This window comes from Planococcus citri, chromosome 2 (genome assembly GCF_950023065.1).
Source record: "Planococcus citri chromosome 2, ihPlaCitr1.1, whole genome shotgun sequence".
Taxonomy (NCBI): domain Eukaryota; kingdom Metazoa; phylum Arthropoda; class Insecta; order Hemiptera; family Pseudococcidae; genus Planococcus; species Planococcus citri.
The window spans coordinates 12,526,780-12,545,228 of NC_088678.1; the positions used below are offsets into that span (position 1 = coordinate 12,526,780).

Consider the following 18,449-nt stretch of genomic DNA (forward strand, 5'->3'; position numbering starts at 1 on the left):
AAATTTATTCAATTCCAATTTTCAATTTTTTCCTGATGAAAAACACTATTTTTTACAATATTGTTTTTAAACAGAAGGGTTCCAATTTTTCGTTTTTTTCCCAATGAAAATTTTCAAAGGTGTAAAACCTCAAAATTTAAATTATTTTTTAAAAAAAAAGAATTTTTATTAGGTAGTTGAAATTTTTTTTTTGTGAGATAGAAGCATTCACTGGAGCTTAGGAAAAAGTGGCAATAAGGTTTCAAAGCAAATTTTTCTCATATTCATCAAAAAAAAAATGAAATGATAATGCTGATCCTAAAAACTTTTCTTGAAGATGAAGTTTTTTTTTTCAAAAAAAAATATTTTTTTTAAAAAGTAAACGAGTAGGTAACTATAAGAATTTTAAAGTTTGAATTTTTTTCTCAAAAAAAATGTTCAAGGGTAGGGCTTAAAAATTTTAAATAGCCTATTGAAAAAACGAATTTTTATTTGTTTAAAAAGCGCCTGTTCTTTTTTTGAAAAGAAAATAATTACACAATAAAGAAATTTTAAAACTTGTATTTCTTATTATGTACTTGTATGTTCTTTTGGATGGATCGCGAAAAAAATTTGGAAGATTTTGAGAAAATTCAGAGGAGACCTCCATTTTAAGTTGAAATTCACTCAGAAAAACTTTCAGTTTTGGAGGTTCCCTTGGAGGATGAATATTGGTCCTCAAAGAAGTGGAATATTCAAAAAATCTTGGGTTTTCTGCTCTAGCCCTTACCCAACCTGTTTTGGAAAAAATTGTCCCATTCCAAAAGATAGAATTTGAGATTCTGACAAGGGAACCTCTTAAGGTGTCCGCCTCCGATTTGAACGGGACTGCGATTTTTGGAAAGAGCATGTTCTAAAACCCCAAAATCCAAATTTTCAGCTGCCCAAGTTCATTTTTCAAATTTTGGCGAATTGTTGAAAATTCAAAATTGACTGTTTTTGGCGATTTATGCTTTTTTTAAAAAAAGTACGTACTTGACCAATAAAAATGGTCAAAATAAGTCCCAAAACTAATATTAATTCCCCAAATCCACATTTCACCATTTCAGCCATTCTGGAGCCTCCAGCGCTATTTTTCAATTTCTCCAGAATTTTGAATTTGCTCCAGAAGGCGTGAATATGAAGTTGGACAGCTAAAAATTGAGTTGTGTGTTATACTCGATCGGTTTAACGAGTTTATCCACATTTTAGTTGCCCAATTGTGTATGTAATCACTCCTTCTGGAGCAAATTCAAAATTTTGGAGAAATTTAAAAATCGCGCTGGAAGCTGCAGATCGGCGGGAAATGGCGGAATTCGGTCTCGGGAGGTTAGTTGTGGACGAAATACAGCGATTCGCGCAAATTTCAAAAATTTCCTCGCAAATGGAAAACTTTTGATTTTTTTAAATTTTTTATTTGAAAAAAGCTGGTCAAAAAACCACTCTAGAGGTGTTCGCCCCAAAACCGACTCAAATGTGGATAAACTCGTTAAACCGATCGAGTATAACACACAACTCGATTTTTAGCTGCCCAACTTCATATCCACGCCTTCTGGAGCAAATTCAAAATTCTGGAGAAATTGAAAAAAAGCGCTGGAGGCTCCAGAATGGCGGGAAATGGTGAAATTTGGCTTTGGGGAATTAATATTAGTTTTGGGACTTATTTTAACCATTTTTATGGGTCAAGTACGTACTTTTTTTAAAAAAGCATAAATCGCCAAAAACAGTTGATTTTGAATTTTCAAAAATTCGCCAAAATTCGAAAAATGAACTTGGGTAGCTGAAAATTTGGATTTGGGGGTTTTAGAACATGCTCTTTCTAAAAATCGCGGTCCCGTTCAAATCGGAAGCGGACACTTCGAGAGGTTCCCTTGTGAGTCTATTTTTCGGCACACCAGCACCACTATCATGTCTTTATTGAACACCCCTCGTATTATATAGGTATCTGCAGTTTTAGGAATAAGCGTTTCATGGTTTTGACATACTTAATTAATGCGAAATGTTTGCGAAGAAAAAATTCTCAAAATACAAATTTATCCAAAAATAGATTTGAATATTTCCAATCTCTCAACAGAACTATGAAAGTGCTAATGGATTTAGAAGGCTATATGGTCTACATCGACGCAAAATCTTGAATACTTATCTTTCAGAACTGGACCATTTTCTCTAAAACCACACACACACCAACTCATTCATTGTATAGGTTATAATTAAACCACTCTACCAACAAACTTGATTTCAAACTTTTGATGCATAAAAATTTTTTAAACTTGATTTTAAATTAAAATTCAATTTTTAAAAAATCTGAAATTTTGCGAATTTTTTTATTTTTGATGTTCAATTAAAGTTTTAAACAATAAAAAAAGTTTTTGTTGTTTAAAACTAAAAAATTGAGACTGTCGTCACCTGACACACCAGTGTCAACATCTGACACCTGAGTGCCAGTGCCTGCCACTCCAGTGCCAAAATTTGACACTCAGTGCCAGTGCCTGACACTCCAGTGTCAAAATCTGACACTCAGTGCCAGTGCCTGACACTCCAGTGTCAAAATCTGACACTCAGTGCCAATGCCTGACACTCGAGTGCCAAAATGTGACACTTAGTGTCAGATTTTGGCACTTTTTCGCTGGCATTGCGTCCTGAGTGCCAAACGTGCCCACAGGGTACGTACACGTGTTCATTTTTCCATCTGGTCTCGGTATTCGTCCCTAATTCATTTTTTTCTCTACGTGCTCTTCAATGAACTTTCTTTTTTTTTTCTTTTTTTTATCAAAATAATATGATAAAACAAACCGAATCGGAGAGTTATTTTCAATGAGATAACAAATTTTTGTAACTTGAAAAAAGATGTTTCAAATAAATATACGAGTATGTAATTTATTTATTCAACACTCGTGTAATCAACAAAATTAAGTATAACGATCGAACTTGCACTTCTATTTTATCTGTTTCCGGATGATTGGAAAACAAATTAGAGATTTTGTTTGGGCACTTTGCTTCTGTTGATGAACTAATGAATGAAATTTTCATAATTACATTGTTTGTAGGTATAGATATCTCGCTACGCCTGCTCGTCATAATTAGAACTTTGAGATCACTCATACTCACGAACCGTTTAGTTGGTTTTAAAATGTAACTTCATTCTGAAAAATTCAATTTTATACGTACATTTATCTGAATCATAGGTACCTATTTGATAGTGAAGCTTTGTGATTGTTCATTCAACTTGACTGTTGATCAGTTCGTGCATCAGTAGACAGTATTTCTCAAAAACAGTTTTATGGTGTCAAATATTTTACAAGGTAAGTACATACAAGGCCATGGTCTATTTTTTTTTTTTTAATTTGAATAAAATGCTCTTCAAAATGATTTTTTGAGGCACTAAGTAATATTTTTTGGCCTACTTACCAAATTCCTACAATCTACGAAACAAATGTTAGGTAATTCTTTGAAAATTTTGATAAAAATAATAGGTACTTAGGTAAATTGTGCATAAAATGAACATGAGAGATGAAAATTCAAATTTTTAGAGTTCTATTGAGCGAATTGTTTTATAAAATTCATGTAAAATTGAATTTTTTGAGGTTTTTACAAATTTTTGACCTCTGAAATCTTTGTAAATTTCAATTTTGAATTTTTTGAACATCTTTTAAATATTTGAGATAAAATTGTAAAATGATTCCAAATTTTTATTGCTCATATTTTTGAAAATTATGGAAAAATAATAAATTGTGAAATCAAAATAGGTACCTAATACTTAAATTATTACTAATTAAAAGTGAATTTTTAGGAGCTAAATTAAATAGGTACCTATTTTTAATATTTTAAAAATTTGTGTTTATTACTTATTTGAGATTAATGTTTGAGTTTATTTTAAAAAACTTCCTTAAAATTGATTTCTTTACCAAGTACTTAGGATCTGATATTATTTTAAATTGCATCTAGGCATATTTTTCTCTCAAAATTGATGGGTACCAACTTGATTGAAAAACAGCAAACCTGAAAACTTTATGCTTAAAGGCTATGCACACTTTTGAAGCTGAGCTCGCCTTAGCTTCCTAGTTTTCAAAATGCAACGTCTCAAATCAAACGTCATCAAGTAGAGTTTCTGTTGCATATCTTGACCCTTGTGGGATCACATCATTTTGGATTTGAGATTAAAATGCATTTTGAAAAAAAATACATTCTACCAAAAAAAGTTTCATAATTTTTTAGCCCCCTCTTACAAAATTACAAACGGGATCTTGAAATCAAAATTGGACCTTCGCTATATAATATGTATTTTTTTGTATAAAGTACTCGTCAAGAGGTCTTCTCATTTTTTTTAATAAAAAAAAAGCTTTCTAGCTTTAATTAATGCCGAATAAAAATTCTAGACTTGATTAAAAGTGCCTTTGAAATCTAAAAATCCGCGTTTGACGCAGAAGACATGCTTGAAAAAATTTCAAAAAATATCCATAAATAACCCTTGTCGATTTCCGCAACATATCCCTGCAAGTTTGGAAAAAAAATCGGTTGATAACTGGCAAGTATAAAATTTTAAACTGAAATTGCAATTTCACCCCCTTTGAAGGAGCTGAGAGAGGTGATTTGGAGATTTAAAAATTTCATCACAGGAATTTCGGAACATGAAGAGCAACTTATGCTGGTTACTTTCAAAATTCGAGGACAGAGCCAATAGTCTAAATTTAGGAATTTTTAGGGGTTCCTTAAAATTCCGATAAATTATTATGGGAGCCCACATAAGAATTAATGTTCCTGAGCGCTTCTCCATTAAGAAAAAAGTTGTCCCGGAGGATCGACCGGGGGGGGGGGCTGCAATAGATCCTTATGCGGGCTCGATCCCCGACTATCATCATTCCTTCAGTTCTAGAATCACTTCAAACCCTTCCACTGAGAGTCAATTCTCTGAAATTTTCTCGCAGCCCTCAATCTGTTCTATTTTTTGCTCAGACAATAGTCCAATAAATTTCAAATCCACGTTGAAATTTTACTAAATTTTTGAAATACTTTAGATTTTAGAGCAAAAAAATGACCGTTTAAAATTCATCAAATTCATCGCGAAAAGAGTGAAAATTGGGGTAATCTGACTCTCTGAACTAAAAATATGGCGATATTTAAAAAAATGGATCCATCGATTTTGAAGATCAAAAAAATCTTTTTTAAAGAGGTGAAAGCCCTTCACTTGCATGCCAAATTTTCATATCACTTGACCAAATAGGTAGGCAAACATTTACCCTAGAATTTGAATTTGGCTGCCTATATTACCGATGAAGGGGCCATTATTCTTTTTTCAGATTATTTCTTCGGTTCTGACTTGCAACATTAACAGTTTGGTTTGTTTATTTGATAGGTGCCTTGATGGGAATGCTCGCTTTCATTTATCATCTACTGAAATGAAAAAAAGTCGTCGACCATCAACAGAAAAAATGAAAAAAATTCCATCACGTCAGTGGACGAGTATCCCACCAACGATATCCATTCTCCTGCTAATCACCTTTTCAACATCGATATGTGCTGCTCAAACAGAAAAACTCGAATCTTCATTACCAGAACTGGAATCTGATTTCAATTCATTTCTAGTATCACAAAAATTATCAGTATCACCTTGCGAAATCGGGTACGAAAAACATCCAGCAACTGGAAAAAAACCAGCAGGACTGCAACCACATCTTTACGAAATGATAAAAACCTGCCCTGCTTCGTACAACGATTCGGAAATGATAGAAAAATGTAAGACTAATTTCGACTCGAGTCTGATTAACGATACCATCGATATCTTTTTATTCGCACCACTAACCAGTATCAAGAAGAATATAACCTACAGAAATCTTTACTGCGGTATTTGTCACGATGAAAGCAACTTACAAACTTCGTTCGAGTATTGGACTCCTTGGTTATCTTGCAGAGTCAAAGCTAACGAATCGTTGTCTGACAAAGAACCTACAATTTCCACTTACTTTGCTGATCCAATCGGCGAGTCGAGGTTGAGAAATGGGTTGAAAAAAGGTAAACTTGGTGGTGGTTTGATTTCTGCATTCAACGATTCGATATATGAATGTAAAATATCCAGAGTTTTACCGTTTCATTTGAAACAGCATATACGAAATTGTCAATATAATTTCAATCCAGAACTGTCACACATGCAGTCAGCGAAAACCGTTTATAGAGTTACCCAAGAAATTACCAAACTTGTATCAGCTCAAAATCAATCGTTACAAACTCGTTTGAAGTCTCGTTTGATGAAACCTGAGATAAATTTGAGCTCGGAGTTGGAATCATTTTGCGAATATAAAAATCAATACGGAGATATTTGTTCGACGAATTTGTTCTATGATCGAGATACAAATTCACTCTGCAATTCAAATGGTTCCTTTCTGATTTACTCGATCGATGATGATGAAGGTACTTGGAACGAGTGTTCCGATTATACTTCGAAGGGGCGAAATTACTTCTATGTTTGTGGGCCATCAGATGCTCGACTTTTCAAGACAATTAAAAGATATATTATCCTAGGCTTGGATTACATTTCGATATTTTTATTACTCTTGTATTTGATAATAAGTTCGAATAAGCGAAACTTGCGAAATTTACCCAAACTGATTCTCTATGCCTATTCGATCACTTTATTCGCTCTTTATATGAACGAATACCTGTCTAAATACGTTGACTTATGCGTGATCAAATATTACTCGTTTTTTTACTGTTGGCAATCGCATTCATTTTGGATTCTAATCACCTCCTTCGATTTATGGAGAATTATTTATAATTCGATTAAACTCAGGAAAGTATCGACCGAAGGTCAGATGAAAAGGTTCATCATTTATTGCTCCATTGGATGGGGCCTTCCAGCCATATTTCTAGCAGCCTTGTTTCCTACCTTGGAGGATAATCAAAAGGCTTGGATCTGCCCTTATGTATTCGAATTTCAAAACGACCTCGCATGTTCTTCCAGCTACGAATACAATAAGTACGCTGGGTATTTTGGCTGGATCACGATTGCCATTTTTCTTCTCGTGGCTCCTTGTTTACTTCTGCTTGTTTGTTTATTCGTCTGTCTGAGTAAACGTAATCGTGCCAGGTCCAGTGTGAATAAAAGCTATGTGATTACCATGCTAAAAGTAGCCATGATAATGGGAATTAATTGGATATTGTTGGTTTATTCGGTCTTGTTTGATTCGAGTGATAAATTCGGTATTGTTTACGAGTTGATTACAGCGTTACACGGTTCTTTTGTATTTTTCGCTTTTGGGCTCGAGAAAAATAATTTAGATAGGTTGAAAAGAATTCCACACTTAGGAGCTTTGGAACGAACGCAATTCGCGACTTTTACCCAATCCAGCCAAGAGAATAAGTCGTCTTCCGTATTGAGTAAAGAAACTTCAATTGATGATGTAGAGAAATAACGAGAAACAGGAAATTCACGTTTTAATTTAAGATAGGTAGGTAATTCAGTAAATAGGAATGTTACATTTTTGGAAACTCTCATAAAAATGTAGTCCGTTTTTATATCTGATTAAATTTTACTAATCTATTGGTATTGGTAATTTGTTGTAATTTATGTACTTGAAATTTAGATTAATTCACGATATTTAGACTATAATTATGTACTAAAGGTGTACCTAAAAAAAGTAAAATAGTAATTCCCAGTACATATCAAGCATCGCGAAAAGTCACAGGTCTCACTAGATATTTTTTGGGCTTCAAATATTCGGCAACTACAACTTGAGAAATCGTCTTTTAAAGTCACAATTTGAGTTTCAAACAATTCCAAAAGTTATATAGCAGCCTAATCGAATTTTTTGACTACTTTTCGAAAATTTCGAGTCCAAAGAATTACCTCTTAGGTTTTTAGGAAAATTGTGTGTAGGTGATTCATGTTTCACAAATGATTTCATGAGATTCTGAATCATGCTCCATAATATCTTTTACATACCAGCGGGAGTTGATAAAGAATGCATCCCTTGATGTGTAATAGGTATACTATTTTCTGCTTCACTACTAACTGCGTCAATGACAAATGATAATGACAACGGGAGTGATAATGAGTATAAAATGATCGTGTACCTATCATTTTTTTGAACAAATAGTTTTCTAAAAAAATTCTTTTATTCGTTATCTAGAATAGTCTAGGATCATCACTCTGACTACACGTGTACAGTAGTCAGGTTCTGTATGTACGTACATACAGAACTCTACATAAAATTCCGGCAAATTGATTAGGGAAATTGGTATTATGATATTCCCCATCCATATAATTTGAACGTTCATGTTCACGCTAAGTGAGATAGGTACCTATTCCATTTCCTGTGATGAGTGACGTGGAATAGTTACTACAAACATTTCGAATGCACTTGATAATCACTATTTGGTGTTACCAACAGCAGTTGCCTTGATAATTGATATTCCGAATACTTTTAAAGAAATTTCGAGGTGTTGGTGTTCTTATGTACGCATATGAAATTATGAATTTTCAAAATGGACCCAAGATCAAGAACCAGCGTTACCAATCCCCCTTCTTTCAAAAAATCTTGAGAATCGTACCTACTTACCTCTTGGAATTTCTGAACTCTTTTTTTCATCATGGATATCGGTGGAAAAGGGAATTTCAAGCTCCTTCCAATGAGCTTAGAAATAGTAAGTACTTACCAGCTACCAGCTTTTGAAGTTTTGAATTAAAAGTTTGAAATATAGATGCAATTTTCAATTTTGTCAAGAATGCAACCTTTCTGTGACTGCTAGAAATTGTTATAAGGTAGAAAATTGATCTTCAATTTGTTATTTGGCAAAAAACTAAATAGGTACTCACTCATTCTATTGAAAAGCAGAGGTAATTTTGAAGAAATATAGCCAAAAAAAAAACAAGAAAATTCTATGAAGTTGAACTCTTTTCTGACAATTTTTGGTAATTTATTTTCCACTAATTTCAATCAAATTTAACAGACTTTTTAAAATTTCGGCAGTTTTAAGAATGGAGTGCATAGGCCAGTTTTTCTGAACAATTTACGTAATTTATGATTGTGAAGTGTAATAGGTATAAAGCAAGTGGTGTTGTAAATTATAATTGCGTTTACTGCAACAAATTAATTGCGAAGATTTTTCCAAAAAAACAAAAAAAAAAGGGAAAAGAGGCGAATACCTATACGTAATACTTGGGTATATCCCGTTTTTCACCCCATGCACCATTTGAACTAGCTTATCGCATCATAGTGATAGTGTATACTGTGTTAGTGTGCTGTTTTCCTCATCCCGTGTACCACTACATAACGTCAATAATTTGCTAGATCACAATTGATTATCTAGTGACATCATCCCTGTTTTTTTATAAATTGCATATACTTATACTTCAATGTGTGTTGTGATGTGATTCAATTTAGTACGTTTTAGTAGCTAATGAGTTCGGATGGTGCATGGTTTAGATTATATGTAAATTAATTGATTTAAATTTTTTTTAATAAACTTGAAACTCAATTAAATATTTACCCGTATGGATACCTGCCTGGTATGTTACATTTTTTAATTCACATTTCTATGCATTTTCGTAAAAAAAAACCTGTCCATTTTTTTATTTGAGGTTTTCACAAATTCGACTTTGGAAATTTTTGTAAAGGGTATTCCACGGTAATAGGCGAAATGGCCCTGTTCCCAGATTTGGAAAATGTACCTCCAATGAAAATTTTTGAGCGGAATTTCCGCCCCCCAACCCACCACCCTTGGTCTGTATACCCAAAAAACGCGTTTTTTACGAGAAAAATTCTGTATCCATGAGTTGTGGGGAGAAAATTTTGGTACCGCGTGGAATGTGTAGGGGAAGCATGGGTCTTTTAAGACGATTTTTTTCAAAATTTTTTACCATAGTGGTGGGGGTGAAATTGACAAAAGAAAACTTTGAACCGCCACAGCTCCGGAGTATATGGGTAATCAAAAAAACTGTTTTCGCCAAAATGTGTCTTTTTACTAGTACTTTCTTACTACCAATCCATAAAATCGAAATTCTGTCTGAAAAATGGTCATATTTGCAAAAAAACCGGGAAAATACGCGTTTTTCGCGTTTCTTTGCAAAATAATGTGGAATATGCGAAAAATACATGGAACAAAAATGTTTAGCGTCAAATTTTACCCTAGAAAATGTGTTCACAAGGTTGTCAAAACGCTCATCTACTGAGCTACCAGCCCGCACACGCCGCCTCTTTGCAGCAAAGTCAAGCAAATTATTGTTTTCTCACAGGGGAGGGGGTAAAACATTTCTGGGGGCTGTTTTGGTTCAAAGGGGGAATATTGGGGTGCAATAGATTGAAAACAATCAAAAATTTAAAAAAATTGCATCATTTTCCATTTTTCAAATTGTTTTCTCACAGGGGAGGGGGTAAAAAATTTGTGGGGGCGGTTTTGGTTCAAAGTGTAACAGTGAAATAAGGAAACAATGACCAAATAATGTAATAATGAAATTACTGGACTATGGTGATTATGTTTAAAATTACTCCCAGGGAAAGGAGAATTTCCCTGGTCGTTGCTAGCTCGAGAGAATGAGTGTCTATGATTCCTACTTGACTATTCATCATTAAAAAGAGAGGTTTAAATAAAGAACACCTCTAGACTAATATGTACATTTTGTTTATTCTGATTTTATACATATTATACAAGTTTATACTCAAGAGTTAGAATTATTAGGTGCTACTTAACGTACATTGTACAACTAGGCAATTTATAATACACTAGTGTTAGAGAAATAGCTACATTATGTCACTAAAGAGGCGTAAGGCCTTGTGTGTAAGAATAATTATATACTTACCCTATTGAAGGAGCGATAAATCATTCCTTGCGTCTGTGTAAGCTGGTTATTAGGCTTACTGCAGGTGATTTTATGACGATCACGTCATAAAACCCAGAAAAGAATGGGCGGCAATTATCTTACGATAATTACGGCAAAACACTGTACACTTTCACACCCCTACTGAACGGCTCACTAATACTAGGCCTTATTGGTGTGTACATATCCTACTCTGCACATTTACCTGATATCGCTGTGTTACATCGGGATTCGTTACACGCGAGTCAAAAATACCTTATCCCACAACGACATAACGGTGGACAAGTTAATATCAATTATATTAACCCTCAAGGGGGTTACAACGGGGGAAGAATGTACGGCACAACCTAAATTATATGGATTGAATGGCACTTGACTAGATCCTATCATCGCGAATAATAAGAACTTGTCTATTAAGATGGAGATTCGACAACCGGCGACATCACACTGGACCTCTGGTCCTGTGCATAACGACGACGCGAGAAGGCTCTTAAGAAGATGTTAACACTTCAGAAGACTTGAACGAACTCATCTTTCTTTCTCATCCGATGATCCGTCGCGGTGCTCACTCGGTTCATCGTGGGAGTTAACACATAGACCTTGACCATAAAGAGGTGGATCTTATTTCTCCTCTTTCGAGGGGAATACATTAGAACCGGTATGGAGAAGCTTCTAGCAATTTCCCGGGATGGAGAACCTTCTAGCAATTTCCCCCTACGAGGTTGGGCCATACCTGTACCTTACAAAAGGGGGAATATTGGGGTGCAATAGATTGAAAACAATCAAAAATATAAAAAAATTGCATCATTTTCCATTTTTCAATTTTTTGAAAAATTGGGGGCATTCTGGCACCACTTTTTTTTTACATAGGGGGTTGAAACTTCATAGGATTTATTTTTTCATCAAATGGAACAACTTTGGGGGGGTGGGAGCAAAAAAATTCCAACTTCGAAAATAAGGACCACCCTAGGGCAGGTGCCATAATACCTCATCTCTTGACTTTGCTGCAAAGAGGCGGAGTGTGCGGGCGGGTAGCTCAGTAGATGAGCGTTTTGACAACCTTGTGAACACATTTTCTAGGGTAAAATTTGACGCTAAACATTTTTGTTCCATGTATTTTTCGCATATTCCACATTATTTTGCAAAAAAACGCGAAAAACGCGTATTTTCCAGGGTTTTTTGCAAATATGACCATTTTGCAGGCAGAATTTCGATTTTATGGATTGGTAGTAAGAAAGTACTAGTAAAAAGACACATTTTGGCGAAAACAGTTTTTTGGATTACCCATATACTCCGGAGCTGTGGCGGTTCAAAGTTTTCTTTTGTCAATTTCACCCCCACCACTATGGTAAAAAATTTTGAAAAAAATCGTGTTAAAAGACCCATGCTTCCCCTACACGTTCCACGCGGTACCAAAATTTTCTTCCCACAACTCATGGATACAGAATTTTTCTCGTAAAAACGCGTTTTTTGGCTATACAGACCAAGGGGGTGGGTTGTGGGGGCGGAAATTCCGCTCAAAAATTTTCATTGGAGGTACCCAACAATAATCCATCATAATTTTCCAAATCTGGGAACAGGGCCATTTCGCCTATCTTACTGTGGAATACCCTTTCAACTTTCTTGGTCAATTCGGTAAAAATTTTGATTTTTTTCCTCATTTTTGGCCTAAATTTGATTTTCAAAAATTCACCAAAAATCGAAAAAAGGCACTTTAGGATTTGAAATTTTGACGACAGGTGATAAATTTTTGCCATGATCTTTCGAATCTACATTTTGTCAATCAAAATGGCCGCCATTTTGTAAATAGGGCTATTTTTTAGGACAAATGGCTAGAAATGTTTCTAAGGACTGCCCCTTTAAGAAAAAAGGTATCCCAGAGGATCGACCGGGGGGAGGGTGCAATAGATCCTTATGCGGGCTCCCCGACTATTATCATTCCTTCAGTTCAAGAATCACTTCAAACCCTTCCACTGAGAGTCAATTTTCTAAAATTTTCTCGCAGCTTTCAATTTGTTCTATTTTCCACTCAGACAGTAGTCCAATAAATTTCAAATTCATGTTAAATTTTCCCTAAAATTTTCTGCAAATACTTCAGATTTTAGAACGAAAAAATAACCGTTCAGAATTATTGGGGTAATCTGATTCTCTGAACTAAAAATATGGTGAGATTTTTTTTTTAAATGGATCTATCGATTTTTAAGATCAAAAAATCCTTTTTCAAAAAGTTGAAAGACCTTTACTTGCATGCTAAATTTTCATACCACTTGACCAAATAGGCAAACATTCGCCCCAGAATATAAATATGGCTGCCTATGTTACCAATGAAGGGGGATATCTAACTCTTTTTTCAAATCATTTCTTCAGCTCTACAGTTACAACATTAACAGTTTGGTTTGTTAATTGTTTATTTGATAGGTGCCTTGATGAGAATGCTCGCTTTCACATTACTGAAATGAGAATTCGTCGACTGTCAACAGAAAAAATGATAAAAATCCCATCACGTCAATGGATGAGTATCGCACCAACAACATCCATTCTTCTGCTAATCACCTTTTCAACATCGATATGCGTTGCTCAAACAGAAGTACCCGAATCTTCATTACCAGAACTAGAACCCGATTTCAATTCATTCCTAGTATCACAAAAATTATGGGAATCACCTTGCGAAATCGGGTACGAAAAACATCCAGCAACTGGAAAAAAACCAGCAGGACTACAGCCACAACTTTACGAAATAATAAAAACCTGTCCCGCTTCGTACAATAATTCGGAAATTATAGAAAAATGTAAGAATCCTTTCGATTCGAATTTCATTAACGATACCATTTCATTCGCACCCCTCACCAGTATCAAGAAAAATATAACGTATGGAAATGTTTACTGCGGTATTTGTCACAAAGAAAGCGACTTACATCTGTTCGAGTTTTGGACTCCTTGGTTATCTTGCAGAATCAAAGCTAATGAAACGTCGTCGTCTGACGAAAACCCTACAGTTTCTAGTTACTTTGCTGATCCAATCGACGAGTCAAGGATGCGAAATGGGTTGAATGTAGGTAAAGCTGGTGGTTTGATTTCTGCATTCAACGATTCGATATATGAATGCAAAATATCCAGAGTTTTACCGCTTCATTTGAAACCGTATGTGCCAAATTGTCAATACGATTTTAGAGTTGAAAAAAAAAGAATGTCAGCGAAAACCGTTTATAGAGTTACCCAAGAAGTTTCCAAACTTGTAGGCCTATCAGCTCAAAATCATTTGAGCTCGGAGTTGGAATCATTTTGCGAATATAAAAATCAATACGGTGATATTTGTTCGACGAATTTGTTCTATGATCGAGATACAAATTCACTCTGCAATGCAAATGGTTCCTTTCTGATTTACTCGATCGATGATGAAGAAGATATTTGGAATGAGTGTTCCAATAATACTTCGAAGCAAAATAACTTCTACATTTGTGGGCCATCAGATGCTCGACTCTTCAAGAAAGTTAAAAGATATATTATACGAGGCTTGGATTACATTTCGATGTTTTTATTACTCGTGTATTTGGCAATAAGTACGAATATGCGAAATTTACGAAAGTTACCTAAACTTATTCTCTATTCGTATTCGATCACTTTATTGGCTCTTTATTTTAACGAATACCTGTCTGAATATGTTGACTTATGCGTGATCAAATATTACTCGTTTTCTTACATTTGGCAATCGCATTCGTTCTGGATTCTAGTCACCGCCTTTGATTTATGGAGAGTTATTTACAATTCGATTAAAATTAGAAAAATGCCCACCGAAGGTCAGATGAAAAGGTTCTTGGTTTATTGCTCCGTAGGATGGGGCCTACCAGCCATATTTCTGGCTGCCTTGTTTCCTACCTTGGAGGATAATCAGAAGGCTTGGATTTGTCCTTATGTATTCGAATTTCAAAACGACCTCGCATGTTCTTCGAGCTACGAATACAATAAGTACGCTGGGTATTTTGGCTGGATCACGATTGCCATTTTTCTTCTGGTGATTCCTTGTTTACTTCTACTCGTTTGTTTATTCGTTTGTCTGAGTAAACGTAATCGTGCCAGGTCCAGTGTGAATAAAAGTTATGTGATTACCATGCTGAAAGTAGCCATGATAATGGGAATTAATTGGATATTGTTGGTTTACTCGGTCTTGTTTGATTCGAGTGATAAATTCGGTATTGTTTACGAGTTGATTACAGCGTTACACGGTTCTTTTGTATTTTTCGCTTTTGGGCTCGAGAAAAATAATTTAGATAGGTTGAAAAGAATTCCACATTTAGGAGCTTTGGAACGAACGCAATTCGCAACTTTTACCCAAACCAGCCAAGAGAATAAATTATCCTCAGTGTCGAGCAAAGAAACCTCAGTTGATGATGTGGAGAAATGACGAGGAAAAAGAAATTAGAAAATTTATTCCTCAATAAGGAATAATTTTTTTGTACCTATAATTTTCAAGTGCCTTTATAAGTTTGGACAAAAAAGGTCTGTGCTCGCTGTAATAATTGAATAAAACAAATATATAAAAACTGACATACCTATTTATATTTTAAGATTGTTCTTTTTTTTTCAAAAAATAAACGTTATGAAATCGTTGTCAAAATATTCCTAAAAATTATCTTATCAGGGTCACTCCATGCCCAAATCGGCGGATTTTTGCCCGAGGAGTCTTCGATTTTTTTCACAATCAGATCATGTGTAGAGGTCATCAAACGATGACAAATGACGCATACCAGACATTTTTTTTTTTGGCGGAGCTGTGGGGCTTCAAAGTTCTCCAAAATGACCGAAAATGGAAAATTTCAGTTGCAAATTGCTCCGGTTGTATGTGGTGTAGATTTTTGAACTTTTTTTCAAACTGTAGTACTTTGAGAAGGTAATCGACCAATGATGTCAAAATCAGTGTTTCCTTTTTCAAAAACCTAAAAAAATCTATTTAAAAACTTATAATTTAAATGTAACCGCGATCTCGACGAGTGAAAATTCAAAAAAAATTCTCAGTTTTAGTCCTTTTTATGTAGAATAACATATCAAAAAATTGGACTGGAATCTTTTTTTATCTTCGAGAAAAAAAATTACAAGTTTGGCACTTATTGCAAAAATACCATCAGAAACCTAAAAAATGAAAATTTTTGCATTTTTGAGATATTTTACCAATGTGTAGACTGACGAACATGTGAAAAAATCTCCCCCCCCCCCCATTTGTCAACGAATTGGCGAGAAATGTCATTTTTCGTGCTATAATTTTAGGAGTGAAACATATTGAGAAAATGTTGCCACCAATTTAAACAAAAGCAGGAAGTAGGAACCTGAAAAATTAATGTTTTTCTACTTTTTAAATACTTCACGAATATGTAAACGGATATGTGAAAAAATCTCCTCCCCCCCACCTCACAATTTCATTCTAATGTAGGTACTTGACAAATGGAATTGGGGACCATTCAATACGACAAAATCACCTACGTGTAGGAGTCATCTTGACGAATCACGAAAGAAAAAAATGATCCAAATCAGAATCATAAAGTTTTTATGATTACTTATTCATGGAATTTTATTTGTAAAAAATGCTGTAAATTGATTCTATTTCTTTATCTTTGTGTTTGTGAACTATAATCTTCAAGATATATGCACATTTTCCACTTCTCGTGCAATATTTTTGGTAAATTGCATTATCCAAATTTAAAAATGACCAAAATAGTATGAAATGTTGGGAAAATTGAACAAAATTCTATGAAAATTACATCAAGCATCATTACATGCCAAAATTTCAGGTACATAAAAGTACATTTTCCGAATTTTGGTGAATTTTCCAAAATCAAACTTGAAGCCAAAAATGGAAAAAAATGTTGAAATTTCGTCAAATTGACCTAAAAAGTTGTAATTCGGCAAGCATCCTATTTTCAACGCATATAATCAATTGAAAAGGGTTTCGAATCGTTTTGAGCAGCACTATAAAGCTCTCTCGGTCAATCCACGTCAATTCGACCAAGAAGTAGTAAGGGGGGAGGGGTCGGCGATTTATTTGAAATTTTTCCTGTGGAAAGACCTTTCAATGAGATGACCAATGGCGCAAATTGTAGCCCTCTAGCCCTTTTTCAAAGGCTGCCAGGGGGTGTCAAAGTTTTCAGTGAACTAAAAATATCATCCATTTCAGCAGCGGATTACTCGATAACCGCGATACCTACCTAAATAGAACATTTTCCAATAGTTAGGGGGTTTGAAAGGCTTTTTGGTGATATCATAAAAATCAGTGTTGCCACCTTTTTTCGTACGAAAAATTAGCTCGAAAAGTTTCAAAACGTAGTTTTCATCTCGTTCCGACTCTCAAAAATTCTGAAAAAAATACATTGTGGACTATTTTTTATGTTGAACAACATATTAAAAAATTGTGATGGCATTATTTCGTAAACTCGATTTTAAAAAATTGAAATTTTGCAAAAAAAAATGCGATTTTTTAATTTAAAACATGAAAAAAAGGTTTGATTGGTGAAGTTGACCCATTAGACCCCTATTTTTACATATCCGTTGAAAACGTTGCAAACCCCCTTTTACTCGATGAAATGAACTCCTCACAAAAAAATCAAAATTCGAAAATATTCAAAAAGTAAACGAATTTTTATTTTTTTGTTGTGAGTGTAATTTTTATCATCTTTTTCATGAAATACGTCAGAGAAAAGTCAAAATAAGACAATTGAATAAATTTAAACTTTTTTTGATGTTTAGAATTGAAAATTGAATTTTTTTGATTTTGATTTTTTTGTGATTAGTTCATTTCATCGAGTGAAGGGGGATTTCAACTTTTTCAACGGATACGTAAAAATATAGGGGTAAAATGGGTCAACTTCACCAATCAAAACTTTTTTTCATGTTTTCAATCAAAAAATCGCATTTTTTCGCAAAATTTCAATTTTTTAAAATCGAGTTTACGAAATAATGCCATCCCAATTTTTTATTATGTTGTTCAGCATGAAAAGTTGTCCATTATATATTTTTTTCAGAATTTTTGAGAATCAGAACGATATGAAAACTACGTTTCGAAACTTTTCGAGCAAAATTTTCGTACGAAAAAAGGTGGCAACACTGATTTTTATGATATCACCAAAAATCTTTTCAAAACCCCTAACTACTGGGAAAAGTTCCATTTTGGTAGATACGCGATTATTGAGTAATCCACTGCTGAAATGAATGATATTTCAAGTTCACTGAAAACTTTGACACACCCTGGCAGCCATTTGAAAAAAGGCTAGAGGGCTACGATTTGCGCCATTGGTCATCCCTTCGGAAGGTCTTTCCACCGGAAAAATTTTAAATAAATCGCCTACCCCGCCCTCTCCCCCCTTTACCACTTCTCTTGGTCGAATTAACGTGGAATGACCCCTCAGTAAATTTTTGGGGGTTGAGGTTTTCACAAAATTTTACCCAACGAAGCATATTTCACTTTTTGCCCCAATTTGCTATTTCAACATACTGAGTCGAAAAAATTCCAGAGTCTCCAAAACAGCCCAAAATTATTTCCAGTCGATTTGGCACGTTAGAAATAGGACTTGATATTTTTTTGTCCATGACACTGTTATTTTTACAGTTGATAATTTAATTTTTCAATTATGAAATCGCTGGAGAACACAGTTTC

At 34.4% G+C, this 18,449-nt stretch overlaps 3 protein-coding genes across 4 annotated transcripts in view; 2 read left to right on the forward strand and 1 right to left on the reverse strand.

The window, feature by feature from the left end:
* LOC135834710 (uncharacterized) overlaps nucleotides 1-18,449 on the reverse strand; it is a 194,116-nt gene that overhangs the window by 107,343 nt on the left and 68,324 nt on the right. The window lies entirely within an intron of this gene.
* LOC135834703 (uncharacterized) lies at nucleotides 3,101-7,688 on the forward strand. The gene is made up of 2 exons (XM_065348661.1): nucleotides 3,101-3,299; nucleotides 5,351-7,688. The coding sequence occupies exon 2, from the start codon at nucleotides 5,394-5,396 to the stop codon at nucleotides 7,401-7,403; it is 2,010 nt and encodes a 669-aa protein (XP_065204733.1). The 5' UTR covers nucleotides 3,101-3,299; nucleotides 5,351-5,393; the 3' UTR covers nucleotides 7,404-7,688.
* LOC135834704 (uncharacterized) lies at nucleotides 9,163-15,684 on the forward strand. Its single transcript, XM_065348662.1, has 2 exons — nucleotides 9,163-9,499; nucleotides 13,226-15,684. Exon 2 carries the CDS (start codon nucleotides 13,263-13,265, stop codon nucleotides 15,207-15,209), a length of 1,947 nt encoding a protein of 648 aa, XP_065204734.1. The 5' UTR covers nucleotides 9,163-9,499; nucleotides 13,226-13,262; the 3' UTR covers nucleotides 15,210-15,684.